A 26,480-nucleotide genomic window follows, 5' to 3' on the forward strand; every position below is an offset into this window, starting at 1 on the left:
AACATAATAATAGCAACTTCTATTCAGAAATAGTGAGCTTCAGAGGAACAGGGTACAAGTGACTTAGCGACCCTGTGACATTTTTTTTCTTCTTTCTGATGTGTCGTGAAAGGAAGAATGGCTGAAATAAATCTTAAAGCTAAATTGTAAGAAGAAATCAGTCTCAGGAAGGTGGTACTAAAGTACTCTAGGAGCTGATGAGGAGAGTTAGGAAGGCAAACTTGTTCCTCTCTAGTAAGATATAAATAAATTGTTTTACAAATATGACTGTCCTCTAAGGCCCCCTAAATTCCTCTTTTAAAGAGACGAGAGATGCACAGATAGAAGTAGGGCATCTGGCCCTTTGAAAGAGGCGATCTGTGGTGTAACTGTTTAATGACCAACGAAGGCTGGACCCCGATTTGTAGCATTTGCCAATTTCCATGGTGTAAATACTCCCACTGTGGCCAATTTCAAGCTTACCAGTGTGATGACCCTAAAGGCTCTCACCAGCCCATGTGAGCTAGTCCAGCTATACTGCTGGGTGAAGCACAGTGCTTAAGAGACGAACCTAGAGAATGTTATGCTCAGCGAAATAAGTCAGACAGAGGAAGACAAGTACTGTCTGATATCACTTATATGTGGAATCTAAAAAATAATACAAATGACGGATATGCGAAACAGAAACAGACTCACAGATATAGAAAATAAATTTATGGTTCCAAAAGGGGAAAGGGAAGGGGAGAGGGACAAATTAGGCATATGGGATCAACAGATACAAACTACTATACATAAAATAGATAAGCTGTAAGGATTTACTGTATAGCACAGGGAATTATAGCCATTATCTTGAAATAACTTTAATGGAGTACAGTCTGCAAAGTACTGAATCATTATGCTGTACACCTGAAACTAACATAATTTTGTAAATCAACTATACTTTAAAAGAAAAAAAGAGCATGGGCTCTGGAGACAACACCAGGGGTTCAAACTCCAGCTCCACCACTTACGAGCTCTGAGACCTCAAGTTGAGTTCTTGATTGTCTCTGGGCTTCAGATTCCTATCTGAAAAATAGGCCTATCAGAGGATTATTGTGAAGCATACATGAGATGATTCATATAAAGTATGTAAAAACAGCACGTGATAGATGATTGGTAATAATTATCTATTTAGAGTGCTGCTTCATTATTGTTGTTATTTCTGTAACCTAAATTATAACTATGACTTCTCTTATACACAAGAAAGGGCAGAATTTGTTATTACAAAAGCAATTACTTTTCGCAGCAATGGAAACAGCATTTAACTCATACCTAAGTAATGCATCCCTCAGTAGTGCATCTTGTTCTCTATAATTGATATTTAACACTCACCTAGAAAGAGCTGTAGTTCTACTGACCATTTTAAGTGACAGGGTGTGGGCAGGAATTCTGATTTCTCTCTGTCGTCTCTTCCTGGGAAATAGCCTAACTGTGGCCTGTGCAGATAGGCACTCATTCACCTGTCATGTGCCAACCCCTGAGCCTGCTCTGGACACTGGGAGGGAGGGACAGTGCCCGTAAGACAACACACAGCCTCTCTGAAGTTAACCAAACAGACAGAAGAGCAATGATGTAATTCTTAAGACAGTGTCATGTAAATTCCACCTTAGCTCTTCTACTGGTATCCCAGTCTCTGCTCAGTCGGCCCCTGAAATGACATTGCTCATTCCACACTGTTCCCTCTTTTCAAGATTTCAGATCTTGTGGAGGTTCCTGAAGAGGCTGACGGGCCAGCAGGCGTGTATGGCCTACGGAAACGCAGCAACAGCGGTAAGTGGGGTGTGTGGGGATCTAGCACCGCCCAGCACAAACGGGAATCACATCCGTCATCCAGGTCAGCAGGCAGGCACACCTGACTTCCAGGATCCTCTCTCTGCCAGCTCTGGAATTCAATCCGGGCAAGTGTTTGATATTCTGGAGGGAAACCGGACATAATCACTGGTGGATTTCAGTGATTTGACTCTAACATTCCCTAAGTTCTGTCTTCTGAGTTCTCATGCCCTAAGGACATAGAGGTCCTTCCAGGCCTTTCTGTTAACACGTCACTTCCCCCACTGACCTACACTGGATAACAAAGCATCCCAGAGAGAGCCACTCCATCCTACACCGGAAGTACTCCAGGTGAGGGGTGGTGCCGGGGAGTGTGGGCCTCACCTTGGCTCCTCCCCAGCAGAGATAACTGAGACTCAAAAACTGATCTGCACAATCTAGCCAGACATTCTTTATTAATATTGTTTAGTTTTCTAATAGCATAAGCCCTTCTTATAATAATTTCTAGAATACTTATTAGATGCTGACTACATGCTATTGCTTGCTAACATTGAGAAAGAACCTCTTCTTAAACCAGAACTTAAAGAAACATAACCAGCACCTTATGCCTGAATCTTGATGAGCCTCTTGATGTCAACAACTACTTAATTTCCACTCATTTATCCAAAAACTATTTATGAAGTATTTACTACCAGCAGCAAAACTACATAGGTCACAAAGCTGTCCTCGGGTCACTCATAACCCAGCACGGTTGCAGGTCCTGACCTGCGTTGTTACCTTGGGCTGAATGCATTCTCCTGGCAGAAGTTATCCCTCGAAGCTCTAATACCCGCAGGTGAAGCACAGGGATGCACCACCTTGGACAGATTTTCCACTTGACTAAGTGTCCCTGCCATTTCCAGACTGGAAGCAGGACTTCTGCATCAAATACCCCATAGCTGCTTTGTCAGCTGCTGTCTTACAAGGTATCACTTCACTTCCTTAGCTCTAGGAATCCATTCATTCTCTTCTCTAGTTAAGATGGGGCCTCTGCGATTCCCTCAGGCAGCTCCCCATGACCCTCCTTTCTAAATAAGCGTCAGCGTCCATTAGGGCCCCCTTTGCCAAGCCCACCCAGCTGCTAAAGCACACTGCTAGGGTAAGAAGTCTTTGGCATCAAATGGGGAGAACACTACTTTCAGATCAGTGCAGACATCCGTCAAGCACTTAGCAGTGCCATTAGAAAGACAAATCAGAGAGTGCCAGCTGCCAGAGGACCTCGTGGCAGAGCAGTAACCCTGCAGGACCTCCCAGCCCACTTCTGTCCAGCATTGCAGATCCAGCAACTGAATTTGGTGAGCAACCCTGGAGTTTGTCAGTATCTTAGGACCAAACTCACCAGAGGCTGGAATGTAAGCCAGAGCTGCATTTCAGTGCTGTAAGTCTGTCAGCTGTTCTGTCCCCTGAGTCTGAGTTCTGCCTGCCCTCTTCCCCTGGCACTTCTCACCAAATCGCAGGGGGCATCCTCATCATTAATTGCACTGGACATATTTGGTCCTTGGCCCCTCCTTGCTGTGGAGGTAGATGCTGGACTTCACTTAGTGATCATGTGGTCTTCAAGAGACCTAGCCTCTCTCTGCTTCAGTCACCTCACCTCTAAAATGAGCATAATAATAACACAAATCCATAGGGTGTTGTGATCTTTAAATGAGATAACAAAGGTAAATGCTATCTATACACTGATGACTCTGAAACTTCATTCCTAGCATTAGGCCTCTTTGCTGCCTCTGGATGCCTGTAGCCTACTGGAAATGGCCATCTGAATGGAGAGCAGGCATCTTCAAGTTAACACACCCAAATGGACTCTTGATTCCCTCACTCACCCCCCACCCCCGCCTACCAAAACCAGCTCTTCCTCAGTTGCTCCTGCTTAGTTGTAGGAACGCCATTTTCCTAGATGATCAGGCCAAGACTTGTGGCATCAGCCTTGACACCCTTCTTCTCACACCTCTTATCCAATCTGTTGGCAGATCTTATCTGCTGCTCTTCAAAATCACACCCAGCATGGGCCCACATCTTCCCTCTCTGCCTCCACCATCCTGGTCCAGCTTTATGGATGCTGTCACCCATTCCTCAGCAGCTGAGGTCTGTTTTTGCCCTGGGGATTTCTTTACTCAAAAATGGTCTTCTTAGGGTTTTATAATGTGAACAGCTGTATTTAGGGATTGTCAGTATGAAGCACCATTGCTATTAATGAAGTCATCGTCAGGTCACGAAGTGTCAGAGATGCAGCCTAGAGCCTCACTAATCTACATGTGGCCCATGGCCCAGCGGTCTGGGCAGAACTTGAGAGCCCGTTAGAAATGCAGAATCTCAGGCTGACCCAGACCTGAAAAATCAGAATTTCCATATAGACCTGTGATTCATATGCTTGTTAACGTTTGAGAAGCCAGATTAGAGGCCATTTAGTCTAACCCCTCTCCTCCAATATACACACACAAACAGGGACACACAGACATACACACACAGCAAATACTGGATAGATAAGGAAATTGAGACGTGGAGTAATACACTCAAGGACACAAAGTTGATGATTTGCTGTCTCTTTCATGTTAAGGGGCATTTTCACAGTCTTATTCAAAGAAATCTGTTGAAAGAACTTAACAAGTGATAAACCTCTAAAAAGCTTTGGAGATCTATTAGCTATTCCTTTGATCAGCAGTAGCTTTCTTCATGTGCACTCTTAGAAGCGAGAGGGATTAATTATGCATCAGCTTGCTTCAAAACGTGTTCCTTTGATTTGGATTTAATGCTCTGTCCATGTAGTTTGAGAAACAGCATAGAGAAAACACCCTGCTTATATAGTCCAAGTTCCCACTCGTCTCCTCACAGTCTTGGCAAGGAGATCTTCCGGTTCTGCTTTACCTGTTTCATGTATGTTCTAAAATGTACATAGGGCACACAGGTATTATTTCTGCCAGCCAGATGTTATGTCAAAATCCTTGAGAAATATTTCCAAGGCCACCTCAGAAGAAGGTACAATTCATACTCATGTCTTTAGTGCTAAGAGTGCAGTCTCTGCTTTCTCTCTTATATTATAAAAGCTCTTGGGTAGGTCTGAGTGTTTCTGGTTGTTGTTTTCAATGCTATTCCTGGGTGGATCAGAAATATACATGGGCAAATTTGTTGGTCTTCACCTTTGGCTTAACTGCCAGAAACTCCACTGGAAGCAAGGTCATGAGCAGAGAGAGAAGCATCTATCTAATACATAGCCTCAAAATGACAAAAACTCAAGGAGAAATTGACAGAACTATTAGGAAATTGGCATCGCGCTTCATAATGAGAGATTTTAACACTCCTCTCAGTCACTGGCAAATCAGATAAACAAAAAGATTCAGTACAGACGTGGAGGATCTGAGGATGCACTTGACAATCCAAATCTAATTGACTTTAAAAGGATGCTCCAAAAGAATATATATCTGAATCACTTGGCTGTACACCTGAAACTAACACAATATTGTAAACCAACTATACTTCAATTAAAAAATAAGATAATAAAAAATTAAATTAAAATTAAAAGGACACTCCATCTAACAAATGGGAAATTCACATTCTTCTTAAGAATGTATGGAACTATTATAAAAATTGGTGAGACTTCCCTGACAGTCCAGTGGTTAAGACTCCGCACTTCCACTGCAGGGGGCGTGGGTTCAGTCCCTGGTCAGGGAACTGAGATCCTGTATGCCACACAATGCAGCAAAAAAATAAATAAAATTGCTCACCTACTGGACCATAATGCAAGCTTCACACATTTCACAGAATTAATATGATACAAAACACATTTTTCTGACTACAATGCAAACAAGATAGAAATCAATATTCAAAATATAACTAGGAAAACCCATACTTTAGGAAATTAAAAACATATTTTTAAAAAGCTCATATGTCAGAAAAAGTCATAATGAAAATTGAAATATATTTAAAACTGAATAATAATGAAAACACACCCATCACAACTTGTGGGATGCAGCTAAAATTGTGCCTAGAGTATTTAGCGCTAAAATTATTCCACTAAAAAATAAAAGCTGAAAAGTAATAATCTAAGCATCATATTCAAGAGGTCAGAAAAAGAAATAGAACAAACCCAAAGAATGCAGAAGGAAGGCATTAATAAAGACAAGACAAGAAATTATTAAGTGACACAGGTAGGTCAATAAATTCTAAGAACAGTTCTTTAAAAAAATAAAATTTACAATCACTAATAATTTTTTATGAATAAGAGAGAGAGAGATGAAACAAAAAGTAATTAAAAAGGAGGAATGTAACAGGTTGACAAGAAAGAATCTTATGACCAACTTCACACCAATACATTTAAAACTGTTTTTAAATGGACAGATGCCAAGAAACTTATCAATGACCAAAGTCTGACTCAAGAGGAAATAGAAATACAGAGAACTTGACTTTGCTTCCAATTATGGTGGAAACAATCAATATTTTATGATTTTGCACAACAAAAATACCAGGCCCAGACAACTTTATCCCAGACAACTTTATAAATAAACTCTACCAAACATTTTTTTTAAAATAAATTTATTTATTTATTTATTTTTGGCTGCTTTGGGTCTTCGTTGCTGTGCACAGGCTTTCTCTAGTTGCAGCGAGCGGGGGCTACTCTTCGTTGCGGTGCAAGGGCTTCTCATTGTGGTGGCTTCTCTTGTTGCAGAGCACAGGCTCTAGGCACGCGGGCGTCCGTAGTTGTGGCACGTGGGCTCAGTAGTTGTGGCTCACTGGCTCTAGAGCGCAGGCTCAGTAGTTGTGGTGAATGGGCTTAGTTGCTCTGCAGCATGTGGGATCTTCCCAGACCAGGGCTCAAACCCGTGTCCCCTGCATTGGCAGGCGGATCCCTAACCACAGCACCACCAGGGAAGTCCCTCCTTAAATGTTGGGTAGAGGGACTTCCCTGCGCCACAACTACTGAGCTGGAGCTCTAGAGCCAGCGAGCCACAACTACTGAAGACCGCGCGCCTAGAGCCCGTGCTCGGCAACAAAGAGAAGCCACCGCGATGAGAAGCCCGCACACAGCGACGAAGAGTAGCCCCCGCTCGCCACAACTAGAGAAAGCCCGCACGCAGCAATGAAGAACCAATGCAGCCAAAAATAAACAAACAAATAAATAAATTTATTTAAAGAAAAACATTTAAGGAAGGTAAAATTTGCGGATTACATAAGCTCTTTCAGGACAACAGGAGGTGCACGGGAGCACGGGCAGCAGTATTCTCTAACTTAATTTATGGGACTGGTGTAATACCTCAAAATCAAAGGAAGACAGCACGAGACAGAAAATCGCTGGCTAGTCCCCCTCGTGAATATGGATGCAGAAATCTGAAACAAAATCATCTTAGTGCACTGAATCCAATAATGCATTTTCGAAAAGCAGTGCATAATTACCAAGTTGAACTTGTTCCGGGGATGCAAATGTGAGTCAATGTCAAATAAGCTGATAATGTAACTCGTACATGACCAGGTTAAAGAAGAAAAACCAAATCATCATCTCGAGGCAGACATGGGCCTCCCAGGACTGCAAAGTAAAAAAGAAAAGACGGAATATAGAAATGGAAAAGAGGAAAGCTCTTTGGGGACTAGCAAAACCTAAAGATTCATTTTGCATCTCTAACATAAGAAAATATGCCTGTGTAATGCACATAGATTTTGAATGTGTCCATGGTGAAATCAATGGCCAAATTATTTTTAATGAAATGAATTAAAAGTACCAAACATAAAAGGTGTCTGATACTTTTTTTTGGTAAAATAGTTACCTTTCTTTATGCATTTCCCCTCAAATCAAAGTCTTAGAAATAGCCAGAAGGAATGGGTTTTTTAAAAAATCATTTTTTTTTTGGCAGTGTTCCAGTTCTGTTTGCAACCATATAGCTGAAAACACATTGGGAGTCACTTCAAATAATTTTCAGCATAGTTCACAAAATGATACACATTTTTGTGATGGCTAATAGATAGTCAATGAAAAGCTAAAATAATGTGAAATTACAAAATTATAAAATCAGTCAAACTGAATATTGCCTATGTACCTTATGTAGTCCCCCTTTTAGATCAATCAAGAATTTTCTAAGATGCTCTTCCCATGTTTCCATTCAGACATTCAGTATTCTTTAAATGTATCCAGTTTTATACTTATGGAATCCAATTATGCCAAGATTTCAGGTAATCACTTAAAACCAGAGAAAATTCTTGCTCGTCTCTACTCTTTTTAAACCGGGAAGTTGCGTAGCCAAATATTGAGGCAGACAAGGCCCTTCATTTTCCTACAAAGCAGAGCGCCTCCAGTGACTGCATATTGGCTTCCTAGGGATAATGGAATTGCACCCACAGGCTCTGGAACTATAAACCATGGGCAACAGATGTTTGCTAAGCATCAGTACATTTACAGGGGCTCTTGTTCTGAAGTGTGTTTTCTACATCACAGTTATTGAGCCCATTTTAAGGACATTGGAGATTGTCGATGCACTAACTGAAAGAGGGTACAGAGCTTTCCATGGTGCGTTTCTCTTCCTCTGCTGGTATCCTTGATCCTCTGAAGGAGGACCAAAGGGAAGACTAATGTGTTATTTTTGAATGTCAGGTCATCTAAAAGGTAGATTAATTTCAACACTACAACCCTATTGTATAGACTCAGAAACACTTGCTACCTTTTATTTTTATTTAAGACAATACATGATGTTGGTCTCTGAGATAGTTGTGACTGATTGGACTAGCTAAGGCAGAGCCCCCCATACCCATCAGGGACCTCCCACAGCTGTGTGTGTGGACAGTGAAAACTCCTGCCCATTGTAAGAAGCCTTATTCTTCAGAGAAGGCCACAGAGTGGCTGCTTAAATGCAAAAGGCAGAGAATTATGTATTCTAAGAACAAACTAAATGAGAAACCACTATTTAATTTTCTTTCTCAACAGCAGCCCCAATGCATTGACAATAAGAGATTGAGGAAGTATTTTGAAGTTTAAAACTAAAGCTTTACTCTGCAAATAGAATGTAGAAATCATTAAGAAACTAGAGTCAAGATATTGAATAGAGATCAAAGAATCTGATATTTGAAAAACTGAATTCAAATACAATTAAATTGGGCCATAGCTCACCTACCATCCCCTTAACAAATGATTTGATACATTTAACAAAGATTAATGACATGGTTTCGGCTCCTGAGAAGAACTCTGCCAAATGAGACCAAGCAATGCAGGAGAATGTGTGCTGGCCTGGAGGCCTGTACGAGGGTGTGGGCGTGCAGAGGGGGTGGTGCAAGATGCTCAAGGGAGACAGGGGGAGCATCACGTGGAAGATGACACGAGAGCTGGGTCACTGAGGATGAGGAAAAGGCGGGGAGAGGTCAAGTCGAAGGTATGGTGCTGGGAAGAAATAAAGCTACATCTTTCAAGCATGTTTCCAAAACATGCGTGACTGGATTCATAAAGCTCCTGCTTTTTCTTGTCTCCTTCAGTGTTTACGTATCCAGAAAATGGCACTGACGATTTCAGAGACCAAGCAAAGAACATAAACCACCAGGTATTTATGGACGTCTTGGAAAACAGACCAGACAGGGTCCTTAGATCATTCTGTAGGTCACCACCCAAGTGGGTCATGAAATTGATTTAGGGGGACCCAGACCAGCATTTTTAGAGAATAATGTAGCATAAGGCACATAGCATAGACAGTATTGAGCAAAACAAATACTACAGTGCATCCGGGGTACAAAGGATAAGCATTATACTGTATGCTTTTGTTTCTGTTATGTATGTCACATACAAGTTGATATATGCTCTACAGTGTGTTAATTATATAATTATGTAATATATTATGACTATTTTAAAGTACATAAGTATATATTTATTACATTTTATGTTAACTTACATATGCAATTAGAATAGAATAATATTGCATAAAGTACTTGAGCTTTGGATAGCAGAGTGAATCACAGATAAAAAGAATGTAGTTGTGTACAACTTTTGTTTATGTTTTCTATATATGGCATATATTTATTATATTATGCATTTAAATATAGTATACAATTATATATTACATATATAGTATATACATATATAATGATATAACATACAATATCTGTTACATATTATATAATTTTAAATTATGTATGTTATAAAGCATAAACATTTATACAGGATTAACATTTATGTAGTTAATAATAATAGCTAATGTTTATACAATACCTGTAAGACTCTTGTATAGTGTACAAATCGGGGACACAATAGACTCGACCTCACAGGGCTGTTGTGTGGTTTGAGTATGCTAATCCATGTACCATAATGCCTGGCACACAGTAAGCTATCAAAAATGATAGCTTTTATCATCATTACTGCAAGGTTTCATAGCCAGTAGATGGTGATACCATAACATAAATTAAATCAGTCTAATGCCAAAATCTGTACTTTTTCCACAACATGAACGAACGAATTTCAGGATGAATATACCCAGATCCCTTTGATATGCTAGATACAAAGTTGTAGGCTAACTGATAAAAAGTCCATCTTAGGAAATGGAAGTTGTTTACTACTATTCACATGTCTCCTGTCTATAGAGAGAATATTCTCTTGCCTGCGCCCACCTTTCATGAACAACTATATCAAAGAAAAAAACTGATTTGAAGAAAATTGCAGTATTTCTGACAAAGAGTTCTACATTAATGTTTTCAAATAGTTTGTGGTGAAATCAAACTCAGCCAGGAAATTAAAAATAAATCTATGTTTGGAACGAAGTATTTAATAACAGTTAGGTATTTTAACACTTAAGATCCATACACTGGAATTACATTTAACTTCTCCATTTCCTATTTTCTTTCTTCTCTCCATTTCTTCCTCCTTCCTTCTCTCACTTTTCTTTTATTTTCTCTTTCAGGGACCTCTTTCCAAAGACCAATTACAGATGAACACCTATGTTGCCTTGTACAAATTTTTACCACAAGAGAATGAAGATCTGGAAATGAGGTAAAAATATTCTTAAAGGAAAAATAGAATGAAAGAAAAATTTTAAGTCAGTATCATTCCATGTGAAAAAATATAATTCAATCTGCGCTACCTCCAAGTGTCTTAGAGCAACAATTGTCAAATGTTAGTGTGCAGGGCTGGTTAACACGGATCGCTGGACTTTGTCCTGGGGGTTTGTGACTCAGCACGTCTGGGGTGGGACTTGAGAATCTGCATTTCTGGCTGGTCTGCAAGCGGTGCTGATGCTGCTGGTCCAGGGACCAGTCTTTAAGAAGTGCGGTTAGGGCTTCCCTGGTGGCGCAGTGGTTAAGAATCCGCCTGCCAAGGCAGGGGACACGGGTTCGAGCCCTGGTCCGGGAAGATCCCACATGCCGCGGAGCAACTAAGCCCATGCGCCACACCTACAGAGCCTGTGCTCTAGAGCCCATGCGCCACAACTACTGAGCCTGTGTGCCTGGAGCCCGTGCTCTGCAACAAGAGAAGCCCCCGCTCGCTGCAACTAGAGAAAGCCTGTGCACAGCAACAAAGACCCAACGCAGCCAAAAATAAATAAATTAAATAAATAAAGCGGTTAGCACATCATCACCAGAGCTGCTGCTGGGAGTTTTCATGAAGGTTGAGCATCAGATGTACTTGGCATCCTGTGGGGTCTAATAGGGAACCAAAAATGTACTTACTGCCCAAATTAACACTGATTGACCAATCAAATTAAAACTCTTTGTTCACCCTGCTGGAGACTGGCAGCTCCCCCTGGCTCCTACCCGGAGCTACTTCTGTTTCAGGAACCATCCCACTTCATGGTAACTGAAACGGGAGGACAGGTGAGCCCCGGGGCCCTCGTGAGGTCTGACCCCTTCTCTGGACCACAGTCTGTTCGCGTTTCAGGGGTACTGTGACTGGAGTCAGTCCTGTGTTCACACCCTCCTTGCTGTGTGACCTTAAGCAGTGTCTGAACATCTCATTACTCTGGTTTCCTTCCTTATAAATGGATAATAATGACCTTTTCCCCTTAAGGCACTTGTGAGGGTGAAATGAGTAAGGTTCCTAAAACATACAGCACCGTCATGGTAAACACTCAGGAACTGGTAGTCAGTAAGGTGTTTGCCATGTCGTGTTCACTGGCTTGTCTCAAAGAAAAGAACTCACTCCTTCCCTCCATTTATGACCCCAAACACAAGTAATCTCAGGAGAGGGCTTTGGTGTTTCCCAGTCCTAGAGCGGGATACGAGGGGCTGCTTCTGTGGCCAGATGGGCCCTTAGAGATGGGTTCTCTCCTCTTCTGAAGAGCATGGAGAGAGAAATTAGCACAGAAGACCATTTAAATGTCAGAGTATTAGGGAAATAGCCTCCATTTTTATGGCGGACTCCACTTGTCCGAATGCCGTGTAGGTCAAGTTGTCAGTCACCGGTCATCCCTGAAGATGGCTCTGGAACGCCTTGTCTCCACCCTGGAGCTCTTTGAACGTTTCCGCATCTCAGGTCTGTGCCATTTCCCCGGCATGGTCCCTCTGGCTTTTGCCTGAATGTGGTTCCTCCTCAGTGAAATCAGCCTTCTCTTCCACTTTCCCCAAAGCCCCTTAAAAGGAGAGAGCTACCAAAAACCTCCATTTAGACCCTGTTTCCCGGGTCCCATATGCCACCAGGGTCAATGTTGGCAGCTCAGCTGCCCCTCCTGGTGCAACACCCAGAGGGACTCCGTTGCAGATGTGGGTGTCCTGCAGGAGTCTGGGAACTCCCCCGCTCACATCCAAGGTCAGTTTTCATTATTCGTCTGTGGTCTGCTTCCAGTTGATTCTTGGACCTTTCCAGGGCAGAGTTCAGGCCTGGTTCCTAGCTCCTTAGATTCCTTCAGACAATTAGGTTATTGTACATCTGAATGTTCTCCATCCTTGAGGAGGAATCACCATGCTGAACTCACTGGCTGGAGTTGTAAACATTACCTAAACAGCCTGGCTTAGGTGCAGCAGGATGAGATGGTATTTGTCAGGTGAAGCCCTATTCCATCAAAGATACAGCAAACTCTGCTAGTCAGAGCCTGCCTAGAATTCATCGCCGAGGTGGTGCCTTGCCCTCAACTGACAGTCCACATTAACTATCTGCTGACTTAAATTTACTTTGCAATAAATAGTATACTGGGTCCTTCTTGAGATTATCATTTGGGTGTCTAGAATTTAAAATTTAACAACTCCCCTTTATGCAGATCCCACAATTTTGTATTAGAAGATTGTTCTGAAGTCATCAGATGGAAAAAATAACTCCAGAGAAATCCAGACAATTATTGGGGTACTGAGGAGTAAAGTCTAGCTGCCTGGCAGTGGTCGTAAGTTTTTATGCTTAAGTTAGTCGGTTACAGGCCTTTAAAAGTCAAGTTGTCTGGTCACGAATCAAACGTTTACAGTCTGCTTCGAGGCAAACCAGGACTGTTCATTCCCAGAAGTGAAATGTCTGCGTTACATAGACTGCAAGATTGGAGTGATAAATCATACTCATTTTTTTTGCAAAGAGATTGTAGGTTCCCATTTTAAAAGCCAAGCTCTTGATTTAGAATGTGTAAGGCAATGCTTCGGGGATTTAGTATCATTCCTTGAATGAACTGGGGCTTTGTGAATTATCTTTTTCTCCTTAAACCATGCGGTAGAAAAAATCCTTTTAACAAAATACCATTCTCATCTCTATTTTCTGACAATAGGGCATCTTACCTAACTTTCTGAACCTCTGTTTTCTCATCTTGAAAATAGTGATAATAAGCCCTGCCCTTGTAGGATGGCTGTGATTAAATAAGATAACATAGTAGGAGCTTAATAATATTGGTTCCAATCAGTTCTGTTCATACTCCAGAGGTAGATGCTTCCTTTTCAGACTTAAGAAGTGAGAGAGAAAGAATGACATACGACATGGATTCACCGAATGTTTAGGAATAAAGAGTGTGGGCATCACTTGACCTGGATTTAAGCCCTAGCCAAGCCACTCACTTAGCTGTGTGACCCCCAGGAAGCCTGAGAAAGTTCCACAAGCCATCTGAGCCTCTGCTTCTACACTTGTGAAAGGAGATAATCATTGTGCCTGCCTTAGATCTGCTCGTGACACTCAAATCTTTGTTTAAAACTCTCTAATGTCCTCCCACTTCCTTGGGTCAAGACCAGAATATTTACAGGGACCTCCGGGACCCGCACAGTGTCATCCCTGGTGACTTCTCTGCTTTGTCTTGCACCATTGTTCCCCTCACCTCTCTGCTCCATCTTTTGTTCCCCAAAAGGACCACACTACCACCTGCCAAGGAATTTTTCTTCCTGCGGTCTGCTCCTCCTCTCCCCTCACCCTCCTACCCACGCACCACCACCACCATCTCACACACACACATACACACACCTTCCAGCTGACTATTATGCACCCACTAGATCTCAGCTCATATTTCTCTTCCTTGGTGCAGCCTTTCTTGATACGCACAACCTGGGTGAGATCCTCTGTTACATACTTTCGTGACACCATATTTCTTTTCTTCAAAGTACTTATCTCACCTTGTATTTATATATTTCTTGAGTTACTTGGTTAACTTCTGTCACCCTTGTAAAGCCCATGAGAATGAGTCTGCATTTGCGAACCCTTATGTCCCTGGAGTGTAGTACAGTTCTTGAGATATAGTAGATGCTTAATAAATATTTCATGAATGAATGAATGAGTATTGTGGAGATTAAATGAATGAACTAATGTCGTGCCTGGCATATACAATTAGTGGGCAAAGAAAGTCCATGATAACATAATGGAAACTATAAAAGAGGAAGCAAACCCAACTCAGAGGGTTTAACCAGGACCTGTTTCCTGGAGGAGATGGGCTTTGAGCCCAGGATGAATATGATTTGTCCAGAAGAAACTGTAGAAAAAGAGACCAAAAGTAGCCCATAGTCGTATTCACAAAGAACAAGAGTTTAAGACAATTTGGCAGAAGCCCTGCTAAACCAAACGCAGTTTGGGCATGGAGGAGTGAGCCTTAGAGAGGAGGAGCCCAGAGTGCTACCTCCTTATTCTTAGGGCAATGGTACTCCTCTTAGAATTTCTGTGGTCCCATCGCTGGTCTCCAAACGCTGTCTAAAGGCAGAGGCTTCACACAGTCAGCTTTGCTACAGTTTCAGGGCAAACTTCCTTCATAAATTCATCTGCTATTACCTCCCCAAATCTCTGGAGCTTACAGATCATGATAATCTTCCCACCATCATGGGCAGAGAGCGGGAGAGAACAAGGGCATAGGGCAGAAAGGAGCAGTGTCTAAGAGTCACACCTGGGTCTGCCTTCCAGCTCTGACACATGCTAGCTACATCAGTTTGAGCAAACTGTTTAATCTCTTGCAGCCTCCGTTTTCTCCTTCCTATCTCGTTCCTATTTAACGAGATAATGTTAAAAAAAAAAAAAAAGTGAGATTTCATGCCCAGTACAAAGTGAGGTGCACAATATATATGTATTTTTTTCTGGCTGCGTTCGGTCTTCGTTGCTGCGCACGGGCTTTCTCTAGTTGCAGCGAGCGGGGGCTACTCTTCATTGCGGTGTGCAGGCTTCTCATTGTGGTGGCTTCTCTTGTTGCAGAGCACAGGCCCTAGGCGCGCGGGCTTCAGTAGTTGTGGCACGCGGGCTTTCAGTAGTTGTGGCTCACAGGCTTTAGAGCACAGGTTCAGTAGTTGTGGCGCACGGACTTAGTTGCTCCGTGGCATGGGGGATCCTCCTGGACCAGGGCTCGAACCCGTGTCCCCTGCATTGGCAGGCGGCTTCTTAACCACTGTGCCACCAGGGAAGCCCACACAATATATTTTAGATACCGTCTCTTCATAATTTGCATCTTTTCACAATGTGTTTTATTTCCTGGTCTTCTGATCAATTACCCTAAAGATATATAGTAGAGAAAACACAGTTTAAGTCTCTGTCTCGCCTTCGAGCACATCCAAGGAGACTTTATCTAATTGGTCTGGTGATAAGGATGCTGTGACACCCTGCCCCTCATCTTCTGAGTAGGTTTTGTGGTTGCTGACATGACATGCTCTAGGTATGGAATTTCACCACTGATACATAAGTTGTGATGCCATCATGCAGGGCTCTCCAGACCGTTGCTGATGATTTAAGGTCTCATAACGTTAAAGAGGCACCCGGGTTCCTCTGTCTGAGTGTAATGAGCATGTGTAGTAGATAACTTTCTGTCATTAAGGGTCTTAGACAATTTCCACCAAGAACCCTTACTATCAAGTTTTTGAAGAGTCCTGAAAATTACACTTTATGGAATACCAGCTTAATTCATGAGCAAAGCTTTTTAAAATGCTATTTGAAATACAAACTGGAGAACCCCATTATAATCAGGACTGGCTTCATTATCATCCTACGCTGCCTCGTGAATTCACAAAGGTCATGTGTCAATCATTCTGGCCAAGTGCGTGAGTATGTGTGTGACACATCACATATGCACATACAGTCCCACACACTCACAGTCAGATACACACAAACTCACACACAGTCACACACTCACACACATACATATGCACACTCAAATACACATGCATTTTTACACACACATATTAGCAAAAGCTTGACAACCCATGCTTAGCCTTTTGATGAAAGTAAATCCTGCCCTCCACATTTACACTGTAACCAGCCTCATTACCCTCACTGCTTCTGGGTTCAGAAGTCTGCAAAACATTCATGGAGGTATCACTTATTATTCACACCAGTGCATCTTTTTAAAATCAATAAGAATAACTCTAGTGGCTTTGCCAAGTTGACATACCATTTAAATAATCAGCAGATGTAAAAAACTTTGAGTAAGCACAAACCCCTAAAACAACGGTAGCAACTCTGAAATAAAAGATCAAGAATAAATAAAAGACTCTAAGGTTCAAATACATATTTTAGTGACCATACCTATTCCGAAGAATCCATTTTGGTTTTCCACATCTAAATCATTTTCATTTTTATTATTTCTCCCCAGATGGATTTATATGATAATGGCCATGTTTCATAAGGGGGAAAAAAAGAGAGGAAAAAAATTCTTATGGGTCAAGAGAGGGAATGAGGAGACTGCTGTTCGAATATTATTAAAATTATTATAAATATTATTTATAATATTTATAATAATAAAATATTATTTAAAATTATTAAATTTTAAGGGAGATACAAATTAATTGCCACTCCATGTGTGTGTGTCAGAACACCTAAATTTGGGGGCCTTAAAAGAAAAACATATCTTCTTTTGTAACTCCAAGTTAGATTCCTGATTTATAGTCTTGAATTGCCAAATTCTTTCTTGGAAGCAGTGAGTCCTGGATTTTTCCATGGGTGAGTCTGAACAAAGCCAAGCAACCCGTTGTCTCATTAGCTAATATTCACAAGAACCTCTGGAGATGGGATGGCCTGAATTCATCTCTTCCTGATTTATTGAAAGCACCACTTGCAATCAGGATAAAAGGGATTTTAACCCTTGTATGGCTGTTTCCAGGATTTGTTTCATCTACCCACCACTCATCACGTGGTGAATGAGCATGTACTCTCTGCAGGGTGAGCAGTTCGCAGGCCCTGTTCTCAAAGAGCTCCAGTGGCCGTAAGGCTGAGAGCCCTAGACAAGAAAGTACCTCCAATGTGAGGTCTTGTGGGCGGGGATGTAGTCCAGGATGCTGCTACTGCACCTCAAGAAGGCATTGAACCATCACCTAGGAAGAATCAATGCTTCCGACCACCATCATCCCACTGCAAAATAGGATTGTGACCTAAAACTTAAGAGGAAAAGAGGAAGGAAACTAATATTTAGGGAGCATCTACTATGTATCAAGTTCTTTACAATACATCATTTCATTTAATCTTAAAAAAAAAAAAAAAAAAAGAAGGCATTGAAGCAGCCTTGGGAAGCCAGGGAAGGCTTTTCAAGGAGGTGGCATCACAGCCTAGCCAAGGCTTCCAGATAGAGGGGACACGGGTGCCTGTGCGGCTTGGATAGTGAGCAGTTATTCTATTCTCTCTTTCCAGGGAGGAAAGGATAACGGAAGAATAGGTTAAACTATAGAACAAGAGAATTATTTTAAGAGGTGCCAAATGCGAGCCAACTGCAAACCCCATTACAAAAGAAGTGGTGGAAATTCATCGCGGAAGCATATTTAGATTCTTACCTTCCTCCCAGTCTAGCGAATGGACTAGGTGTCCAAGTGTAGCAAATGGACACCTAGCTGTTTAGTTCATATGCCAATGAGACAGTTTATGGTCCTTTACCCTTTTGAGGGGAGGGAGGGAGAACCAAGTCCAAGAACTCACAAGTGGAAAGTGGAGGCTCGGAGCAGTTACCCAGGGAGGCTGACCCTCAGTGCACTTGTCTTTCTCCCACCCGAAACCTTCCATCCTACATTGACTGTGGTAGGTTTTCTCTCTGATAAGGTTGACAATTTATATTAATCAGCAGATTCAGATAATGCATTACTTTCTCCCATTTTGGCCACTCACATCACTCCTTATAAATCTATTTGGATTATTAAGTCTGGTTCAAAAGAACAGGAAGCTTGTGATCTATACAGTGGGTTCATGAAAAGTCACTCCTGGTCAAGGACAATTTTTAAAAATAAAGATAAAATCACAACTGTTATACAATTATAAAATGAGCACATGTCAGAAATTTAATTTGAATCATTAATGAATGAGAGAACCAGTACAAAGGAGAATTCACACAGCACCCATATATAGGCAATTAGGAGTGCTGATGTGAATTTACAAATAGATGCAAAACTGGTCGATATTCACAGGGTAGTAATTGACTACATTCTGCCAGACACAATTCACTTGCATTTCTATAGATAAGGATCATTTGCATTATTGCAGAGATGTGCAATAGCTCAAAGACATTGAAAGGGGGAGGTTACCCAGAAGGGCATACCACACAGATGGTATGGTGTCATAGGACACCAGATGAGTCATCGGTTTTGCCCGTTTCAAAGTCTTCCAAATTGTCCCTGACAGCCCCTTGCATTCTTTTAAGAAATCTGTGGGGTTATTCAAGCAAGTAGTATCTTACAGAGAAAATTATGGTTAGGATGGTTAAACCACGTGTTCCAATCCTTAAGAATCTCCTGGAGAATGTTATTAAAATAGAGACTCCTGGGCTGCACCCAGATCTAGAGAGTCATATCCCACTTGGAAATCTGTATGGTTAAGTATTTCTCTGGATTCTGATTACCTGCCAGATTTGAGAGCAACTGTGACCTATCTGACTTCTCCAAAGATGCGTAGTGTGCCAGTGGCCAACCCAAAATGCAGGTTTCCTGACCCTCAGCCAATGCTCAGTACACTGGTCTGCATTGGGGCTTTTTATTTGGTAATGTGCTTCACTCTGTAAGGTTTTATAAACCCTCCATAAGATAAGAAAAGGAGAGCCCTTGAGACAGGGTAGGACAAAATAAGACTCATTTGGTGTCTCGTTTCCATTCTCTAAGTACATTACTGCTTGGCAAATGCATCAACTTAATTAAAACTAAACGTAATTCTTATGTACCAATTTGATTTAAAAATAATCTTCACAGTCACCAGGACATCAAAGTGCAATTAAGGCTATTTGAGGAAAGTCTCTGATGCATATTATGCTCTGATGCTGCACTATGTCAAGAAACCCAGATCTTCCTGAATGTCACTAATGTGTTTAGGAGCCTCCCTCTCACTCAGATGCCTTTTTCAATTAGGTTCTGGAGAGCATGATCCATGACAGTTCAGGAACATTTACCAAATCCCATCCAAATGGCCCTTTAGCTGAATGCTTTTTCTCTGAGCTGGTCTCTGGAATTGAGAAGACGCAGGCAGCCTTATGGATGCCAGGCTTAAGACAAAATCAAACTACAGAGTTCAGGAGTTCCTTGTTATCGATCCATGTGCTCAGACTGTAAAAGTCTCTGGACCAGGATTATAGAAATTGAGAAATGGGCCTAGCGAAAAATTAAGCAGTAGATCTAAAATTAATGGAGCAGTTTGGCTGGCTCCTTTTTTATTCCCCTTGTCTTGGTTTCTCCAGGAGATCTGTTTGGGCCCAGTGACCATGGTTGATGTAAGCTTGATTTGGGGGTTCTTTTTGCCTAACAAATGGGAAAGTGTTAAGAAATTTTAAAAATCCCCAAATAGTTGCAGGGTAAAATGGGCAATTCCAAGGAGTTTTCACAAAGTTTGGGTGGTACAAGAGGCAGCCGGATCTAGTGGAGTTAGTGGTGGAATCAAACCCTGCCTATAAGTGGTAAAGTCTCTCTTGACCTTCTTACTTGTGTGAAAATGCTACTGGTCACGCCCACTTCATTCAGTGAGCATTGCCGTCCCCTCCAGGCTGTGTGGGAGCCCCTCAACCCTTCCATCATCTCCCCTGCAATCAGCCACCTGCGTGGTAGAATCCTCACTCCACCCCGGGCCCTGCCACACCTTTGTGGTCACTACCTGGAGTCAAGGGGCAGAAGAGGTGAGGGGTGGGGGCATGAAGAGAGGGAAACACTTTTCCGAAACTCTGAATCACATCAAACTTCAGCGTCAGAAGCCACTTAAGAGGTCAAAGGCTATCACATTAAGGAACTGTCCCTGCCAGAACCTCATTTAAAAGTACTAATTACTAAATCTCATTTCCCAGTGAAAACTTGTATTTTTAGGAGGAAATTAGAATTTGTAAGCCTTTATTGTATATCAGTCACAGTGCTGAAGACTTCAGCATATGCATTCTCATTTAATTCACATAGCAATTTTGCCAAGTAAATGTAGTTCACTGTATAGAGATGGATATACAGATATAGATATAATGCATAGTTTGTAATTATGTAAATATAATTGAGGTAGCTGAGTCTCAAAGAGGCATGTATGTTTGCGATTTTTGTTTAGGGTCAATTCGACACGTTTGTGCCCCTCGAGCATATTTCTTCTCAGTTAGCAATGGCACTATAAGTTACCAGTTTACATGTCTTTCCCCTTTGAGATCACCAACATCTTGATGGCAATAACTATGTCTTAACAACCATAATAGCCACCATCTCTTGTGGGCTTATCTAAACGTGCTTCACAAGTATTAACTCATTTAATCCTCAAAAAAATTGAGGTAGGTACAATTATTATCTTCACCTGACAGATAAGAAAACTGATGCATAGAATAATCCTTTCATCTTTGTACCCTGAGTGCACACCCAACACCTAACGTGTCATAAGCATTCAAAAAATACTTGAATGCCATATAATTTCCTTCGGCTCAAGAGACAAAGATGGAGGGATAAAGAAAGACAAATTTCCTTTGTTGTCCAAAATATTCAGTACATCCAAAACATTATGAAAGCAAAGAAGGCCCAGAGCATCCTGCCTTGCCCATGGGCTTCCCATAGGAGGGCCGAGCTGAGGTCTCAGGTTGTCTCAGACAGTGGAGAAGGTATTTCTCGGAAGCAGTGACCTCATCGGAAGGGTGTCAGTTATCTCCACCCTTAGGAATCTGCGCTGTATGTGGGGACTGGAGAGAGGCTGGATGGGGGGCCTCAGGACAGCTCACAATCCACCCTCCAGGAGCTCCCACCCATGAAAGACTCAACCATCTTCATAACACCTTGCAGAAGAGTTCTCTGTAGATAGCCAGGCTCGCTTGCATCATTCATACGCTGCATGTACCCTGTGCCCTCTGCGTCCCTGAAACCAGTTTACCTGGTTGAGGGCGAGATGGGTTCTGTGTCCAAGTGGAAAATCGAGAAATGAGGGAGGCAGAGGACTGCTGGAAGTGACCCCAGATAGCAACCATCAGGCTCACATGCACATACACGTAAACACACACACACACACACACACACACACACACAAGCTCTGTCCTCCTCACCACGAAGCCACGATTCTGTAGTTAGCTTTGTTATTTTATTCCTACTCCTATTGATAACCCACAGTTCCCTCATCATTTCAGGATGTTCCGTGAATCATGACATAATCAACCTGAAAATTTTCCTCTGGGTTTAAGACCAATTTTACTGAACAAACAAAAAGAAAAGGCCAGCTGCGGTGTTCTGATCTATCTGCTCCAAGTAGGAGGCTCATGCTTGTATTGTTTCTGAAGAGCATTGTACTTTTTATCAATGTATAAAATTCTGGGTTACAATACAGCAGAATTTTTACCTGAACTTAGGATGCTCTGATTGATTGAATTAAGCAAAAGTAAGCTTTTTTTTTTCACTATTTGGGAGCCTGACGAGTTCATCTCCAAGATTTGGAAATAGAGAGTTAAATTATAAAATCTATGTATAATGGATCAGGAACATAAAGTCACCTGGAAGAAAGAAAATAGCTGTTAGACCAGAGCAGGACTTTCTACTAACATGCCTGGAGTGTGATAATGTGAAATAAGAAAGAACTGTTTCATGGAAAGGGGCCTGGTCAGCCACAGAGGCATGAAAAACAGCTAGAGACAGAGAGTCATGCGCTGGCAGTGTCCATCCTAGGACCAACCAAGGGAAGGAGAATTTTAAGCATTAGCCCTCCATTCCTCCAGGATCAATGGCAAGGCTCTTCCTAGGTACAGCACGTAGGCAGAGTGTTGACTTAGTTCTTTGATGGCAGGACATGGCACTCTGACACCACAGGTAGGAGAAAAGAACTAAGTTGAGAACAGGTTAGAAGAGAACTCACAGTTGAGAGTGAAGGGCTGCCACACAGGGCCACACTGGCCGACCAGGGAGTCAGGGTAACAGCAGCTGGAGCTGTAGGAGCAGCTTACATATGGTCAGCAGCTGGGATTAGTGAGGTTTCCCAGGCTTCCTGTGGGTTAGCTAATTTGAATAATTTCACAGGCTCCAGGGTGCAGAGGCTGTCCCTAGCTGTCTGGTACCTGGCCCCAGGGCATTTAGGGATGGGGCTGGTACATAGTGCCCGGGAGCATCTGAGCCTCATAAGGGAAGTGGTGTGGGTGTTGATTTAATCAGATGTTTAAGGGGGAACTGACCAATCTCTTGCCAGAGTTTCAAAACTGGTCAAGACATATTTTAAAAAATAAATTTAAAATCTTATATTACACAGAGTGATTTTTACCTTGCATGCCTACTCAGATCAACTGCCTGGAGCCCAGTGTGGGAAAGGATCTAAAGCAGCCTCAGTGGGGAAGAATGCTGGGAAGAGAAGAAAAGAATACCAGGCAGAGGCAAGAGGGCAGTAGAAATCCCACAAGCCACATGTGTGCTTGCCCAGATGTTAGAGAGTTGTTGTCTTGGATTCAAGTGCCGCCCTAGAGCAAGATCCTCCCCAAAGTGAAAAAGAGACATTAGCTGTCTCTGCTTGATGATTAGAGTATTTAAATCATATCATTAGGGGTCCACTCTTATTCTTTGTGACTGCATCCTGTTTATTTCCTTCATATATATTTATTATATATACACATTCTATATTTATTAAAAGTTTAATTATGCATTTGCTTGTTATCTATCATTCTCACTAGAATATTAGCTCCAGTGAGGACTTTACTCACCAAAATATACCCAGTGCCTAGTAAAATCACTCTTTCAGAGTCAGTGTTCTGTAATATTTGTTGAATGAGTGGGTAAACAAAACAACAAAGGATAAAGGGATGAATGTAATTCTCCTCACTCACCAAGGAATTTTAGATGCTGGCAGTGCTCTTTTATAGGAAAAGACAGAAACCCCATCACGCTGTCAGGATGTCAGGATGTCTGGTCTTTCTCATAAAATTATAGCTTGTATTCCAATGAGTGCCTTATTCTAATGTGTGGTTTAGTTAACATAGGTCATGGGCTCAGGGACTGTCCACATCTGGGCATGGTGAAGACTGACTCTCTGTACCATAAAAATAGAAGCTGGATTCAGGCAGCACTGTTTTACACCCTTAGAAAAGTCACCTCTTCCAACCTTGATTCCCTACTTAACAATTTCTACTGAACCATCAGTAAAGTCACTGTAGTTGCTAACACATGGTTTCTTAGGTTACTAGGCTAAATAAAAACTGCTGGAGCTAGAAGGACTTTTCTACATTGACTTTTATCCTTGCTGCTTAATTAAATCCCTCACCTGAGAAAAGAGTGATTTTCAGCCTTCTCACTTTGTGTGGCATCAGCGTGATACTATGACTGTTGAAATACCAAAATGCCAGTTGTGTTTAATGCTTCAGGTGCAACAAGCCTGTTGTATTTGGAATCCCCTAAGAAGATAGATATTAACTGAAAATTGAAAATGACAGCAGAGGAGATTGAACCAGAATAGCAAAAGGAGCACACAAATCTACTTCCCTTCTTGCTCCAATCCCTTAAAATGTCAGAAAATATATTTTTTAAAGAATACATCCATCATAGTACTAGAAAATAAGAAATAACACTATCAGAGACCAAAAAATCTTAGAGGAGTTTCCTGGGAGACTACAGCAAATAGAGAACAAGGCAGATGACCAGAGACCAAAGGATGCTCAGGAAAAAAAAACAACTTTAAATGTAAGAGCACAGAAGAGACACTGAATTCACAACAAGTTCATTAAAGAGCATGATGATGTCTTGGTGACTGAATTGTATTAATGGCCCCAGTTCTTCACCAACCCTGTATCCATACCCTTTGCCATGAGACTTTACAGTTCCTCTCACTGCAGAGTTGCTTTGCCCAATAAAATGAGGCAGAAATGAAAATGTGTCAGTTCTGAGCCTAGGCCATAGAGGTCTTATGTGTTTTTCACATTTCCATTTGCTGCCCTGGCAATGCTATGAAAGTCCAAACTGACCTTCTGGGGTATGAGAAACATGGAATAAGGCAAAATCAACCCAGTCATCCCAGCCAGCAGCCAACACTCAAGAATGTGAGTGAGTCTTTGAGGTTTGGGGGCTGTTTGTTACACAGCATTATCATTGCAATATATAACTGATACAGAGTCCCAACAGTGTTCATAACACCGTGTTACTACTTAGAATGAGAAATAGGCAGCAATGGTGTTTGACTCTAGAATTAAATCATTACCTGTACTCTAAAGAAAGGGAACCCCTGCCCAAGGAGGGCTCCTGTGTGGGCACAGAAGACTGAGAAAGAAAAAGAATTGTGTTGAGATAATTCTGGACCTCCAGAGCTTCTAGAGAGCAGGAGGGAAGGAAAAGATAGCTCTACTTAGAGGAAAATAATCTAACCTTCTCTCTCCCCGGGGTTAAGAAAGCCGCCCTTGTTTTAGCCATTGGGGTGGTGGTAGGAGGCTCCAGACTGCTTGTCTGCTATACTCTCAAGCATCCAAAGATGAGATGCGTCAACTGACACACCCTGCTCTCTTAAGCAGAGCCTGAAATTGACCCTCATACATTGCAGATACAGATGTATGTGATAGCAGAGAAACTTGACCAGCGATTCACACTCTCTGTTTTCAGCATGAATATAAAGAGACAGCCGAGAAACAGGTGTTGGAGAAAATCCCTTGATATGAAGGAGAAGTAAAGTAATATGATAAAGAACAGGCTAACTAATCCTAGTGGAAACAAATCATTCAATAAAGGGAAGAAATATTGTTTTAAATATATAATAATATCCTCAGAAAGATCCATCATACTATTCCATCCATAACATAAAGTGACAAATGTTAAAAGGAAACTTTCAGAAAATAATACAGAATGCTTGGAAATTCAATTTTTTTTAAAATTCTCAGTATTATAATAAATATTAGAAGAGACAAGCCCATTAAGCAATTAGGAAGATTAAATTGAAAAAAATTTTAGAACAGAGTTGTTTTTTTTGGGGGGTAGGGGTTGTTATTGTTGTTGTGTTTTTTGGCTACATCGGGTCTTAGTTGCGGCATCCGGGATCTTTCCTCGCGGCACACGAGCTCTTCATTGCGGCGTGCGGGCTTCTCTCTAGCTGTGGCAGATTCTTTACTACTGGACCACCAGGGAAGTCCCAAACAGAGTTTTTTTTTTAAGATAGAAAATGTGTAAGAAAGACAAAAGATATAGATACTTGATCCAGCAGGTCCAACATGTGTTGCATAGAAATTCCAGGAAGAAAGAAGAGAGAAAAATGAATGGGAGAAAACAGTGAAAAAAATAGACAAGATTTTCCCAAGTTGAAAAAGAGTACAATCTTCAGGTTGTAAAAGTGTCATTAGGTGCAGAGAAGGAGGAATGAAAAGACACATCCACACACACACACACACGTGGCTGCGAAAATCAAATAAGAAGTGGCAAGTAATCACCATATCTACAACAATACCAAGAGCAAAAACATTATGTAATTCTTCAGTTAAACCAAGTAATTCTTGATGAAGGATATAACAGACACACACACAAGTCTAAAACAAAATTCCAGATTATACCAGCATAAAAGGTGGCAGACAAGGGAAGTGGAACTAAGTAAAAATGGTTTCAAGAAGGTACTGAGAAGATATAGCTGATAATAAAGATAATGTCTCATTCCAGATGTCATTAGTAAACAAAAGAAACAGCCAAATACATCTATATCTCTATATAAATGTCAGTGCATGAAAAAGGGTCCAGAAGGAGGCACAGGAAACCACTCACAATGGTCACCTCTGGGCAATGGGAGGAGGATTATGGGGCAGAATATGAAAAAACTCCAGTTTTCATATTTCAGACTTCCAAATTTTAGAGGTTTTTTCAATGCAAAGATGATCATCTGGGGGCTTCCCTGGTGGCGCAGTGGTTGGGAATCTGCCTGCCAATGCAGGGGACACGGGTTCGTGCCCCGGTCTGGGAAGATCCCACATGCCACGGAGCAA

At 41.7% G+C, this 26,480-nt stretch overlaps 1 protein-coding gene across 4 annotated transcripts in view; it reads left to right on the top strand.

The window, feature by feature from the left end:
• Positions 1-26,480, top strand: part of STAC (SH3 and cysteine rich domain) — a 100,557-nt gene that overhangs the window by 64,314 nt on the left and 9,763 nt on the right. For all 4 annotated transcript variants that reach the window (XM_082412947.1, XM_082412946.1, XM_082412948.1 and 1 more), the window contains 3 exons: positions 1,710-1,788; positions 9,277-9,341; positions 10,689-10,777. In XM_082412947.1, the coding sequence (XP_082269073.1) occupies positions 1,710-1,788; positions 9,277-9,341; positions 10,689-10,777 (233 nt within the window). The remainder of the gene's footprint in view (positions 1-1,709; positions 1,789-9,276; positions 9,342-10,688; positions 10,778-26,480) is intronic.

The sequence above is a fragment of the Balaenoptera physalus genome (genome assembly GCF_965194825.1).
Source record: "Balaenoptera physalus genome assembly, chromosome: 11".
In the NCBI taxonomy this organism is placed as follows: Eukaryota; Metazoa; Chordata; class Mammalia; order Artiodactyla; family Balaenopteridae; genus Balaenoptera; species Balaenoptera physalus.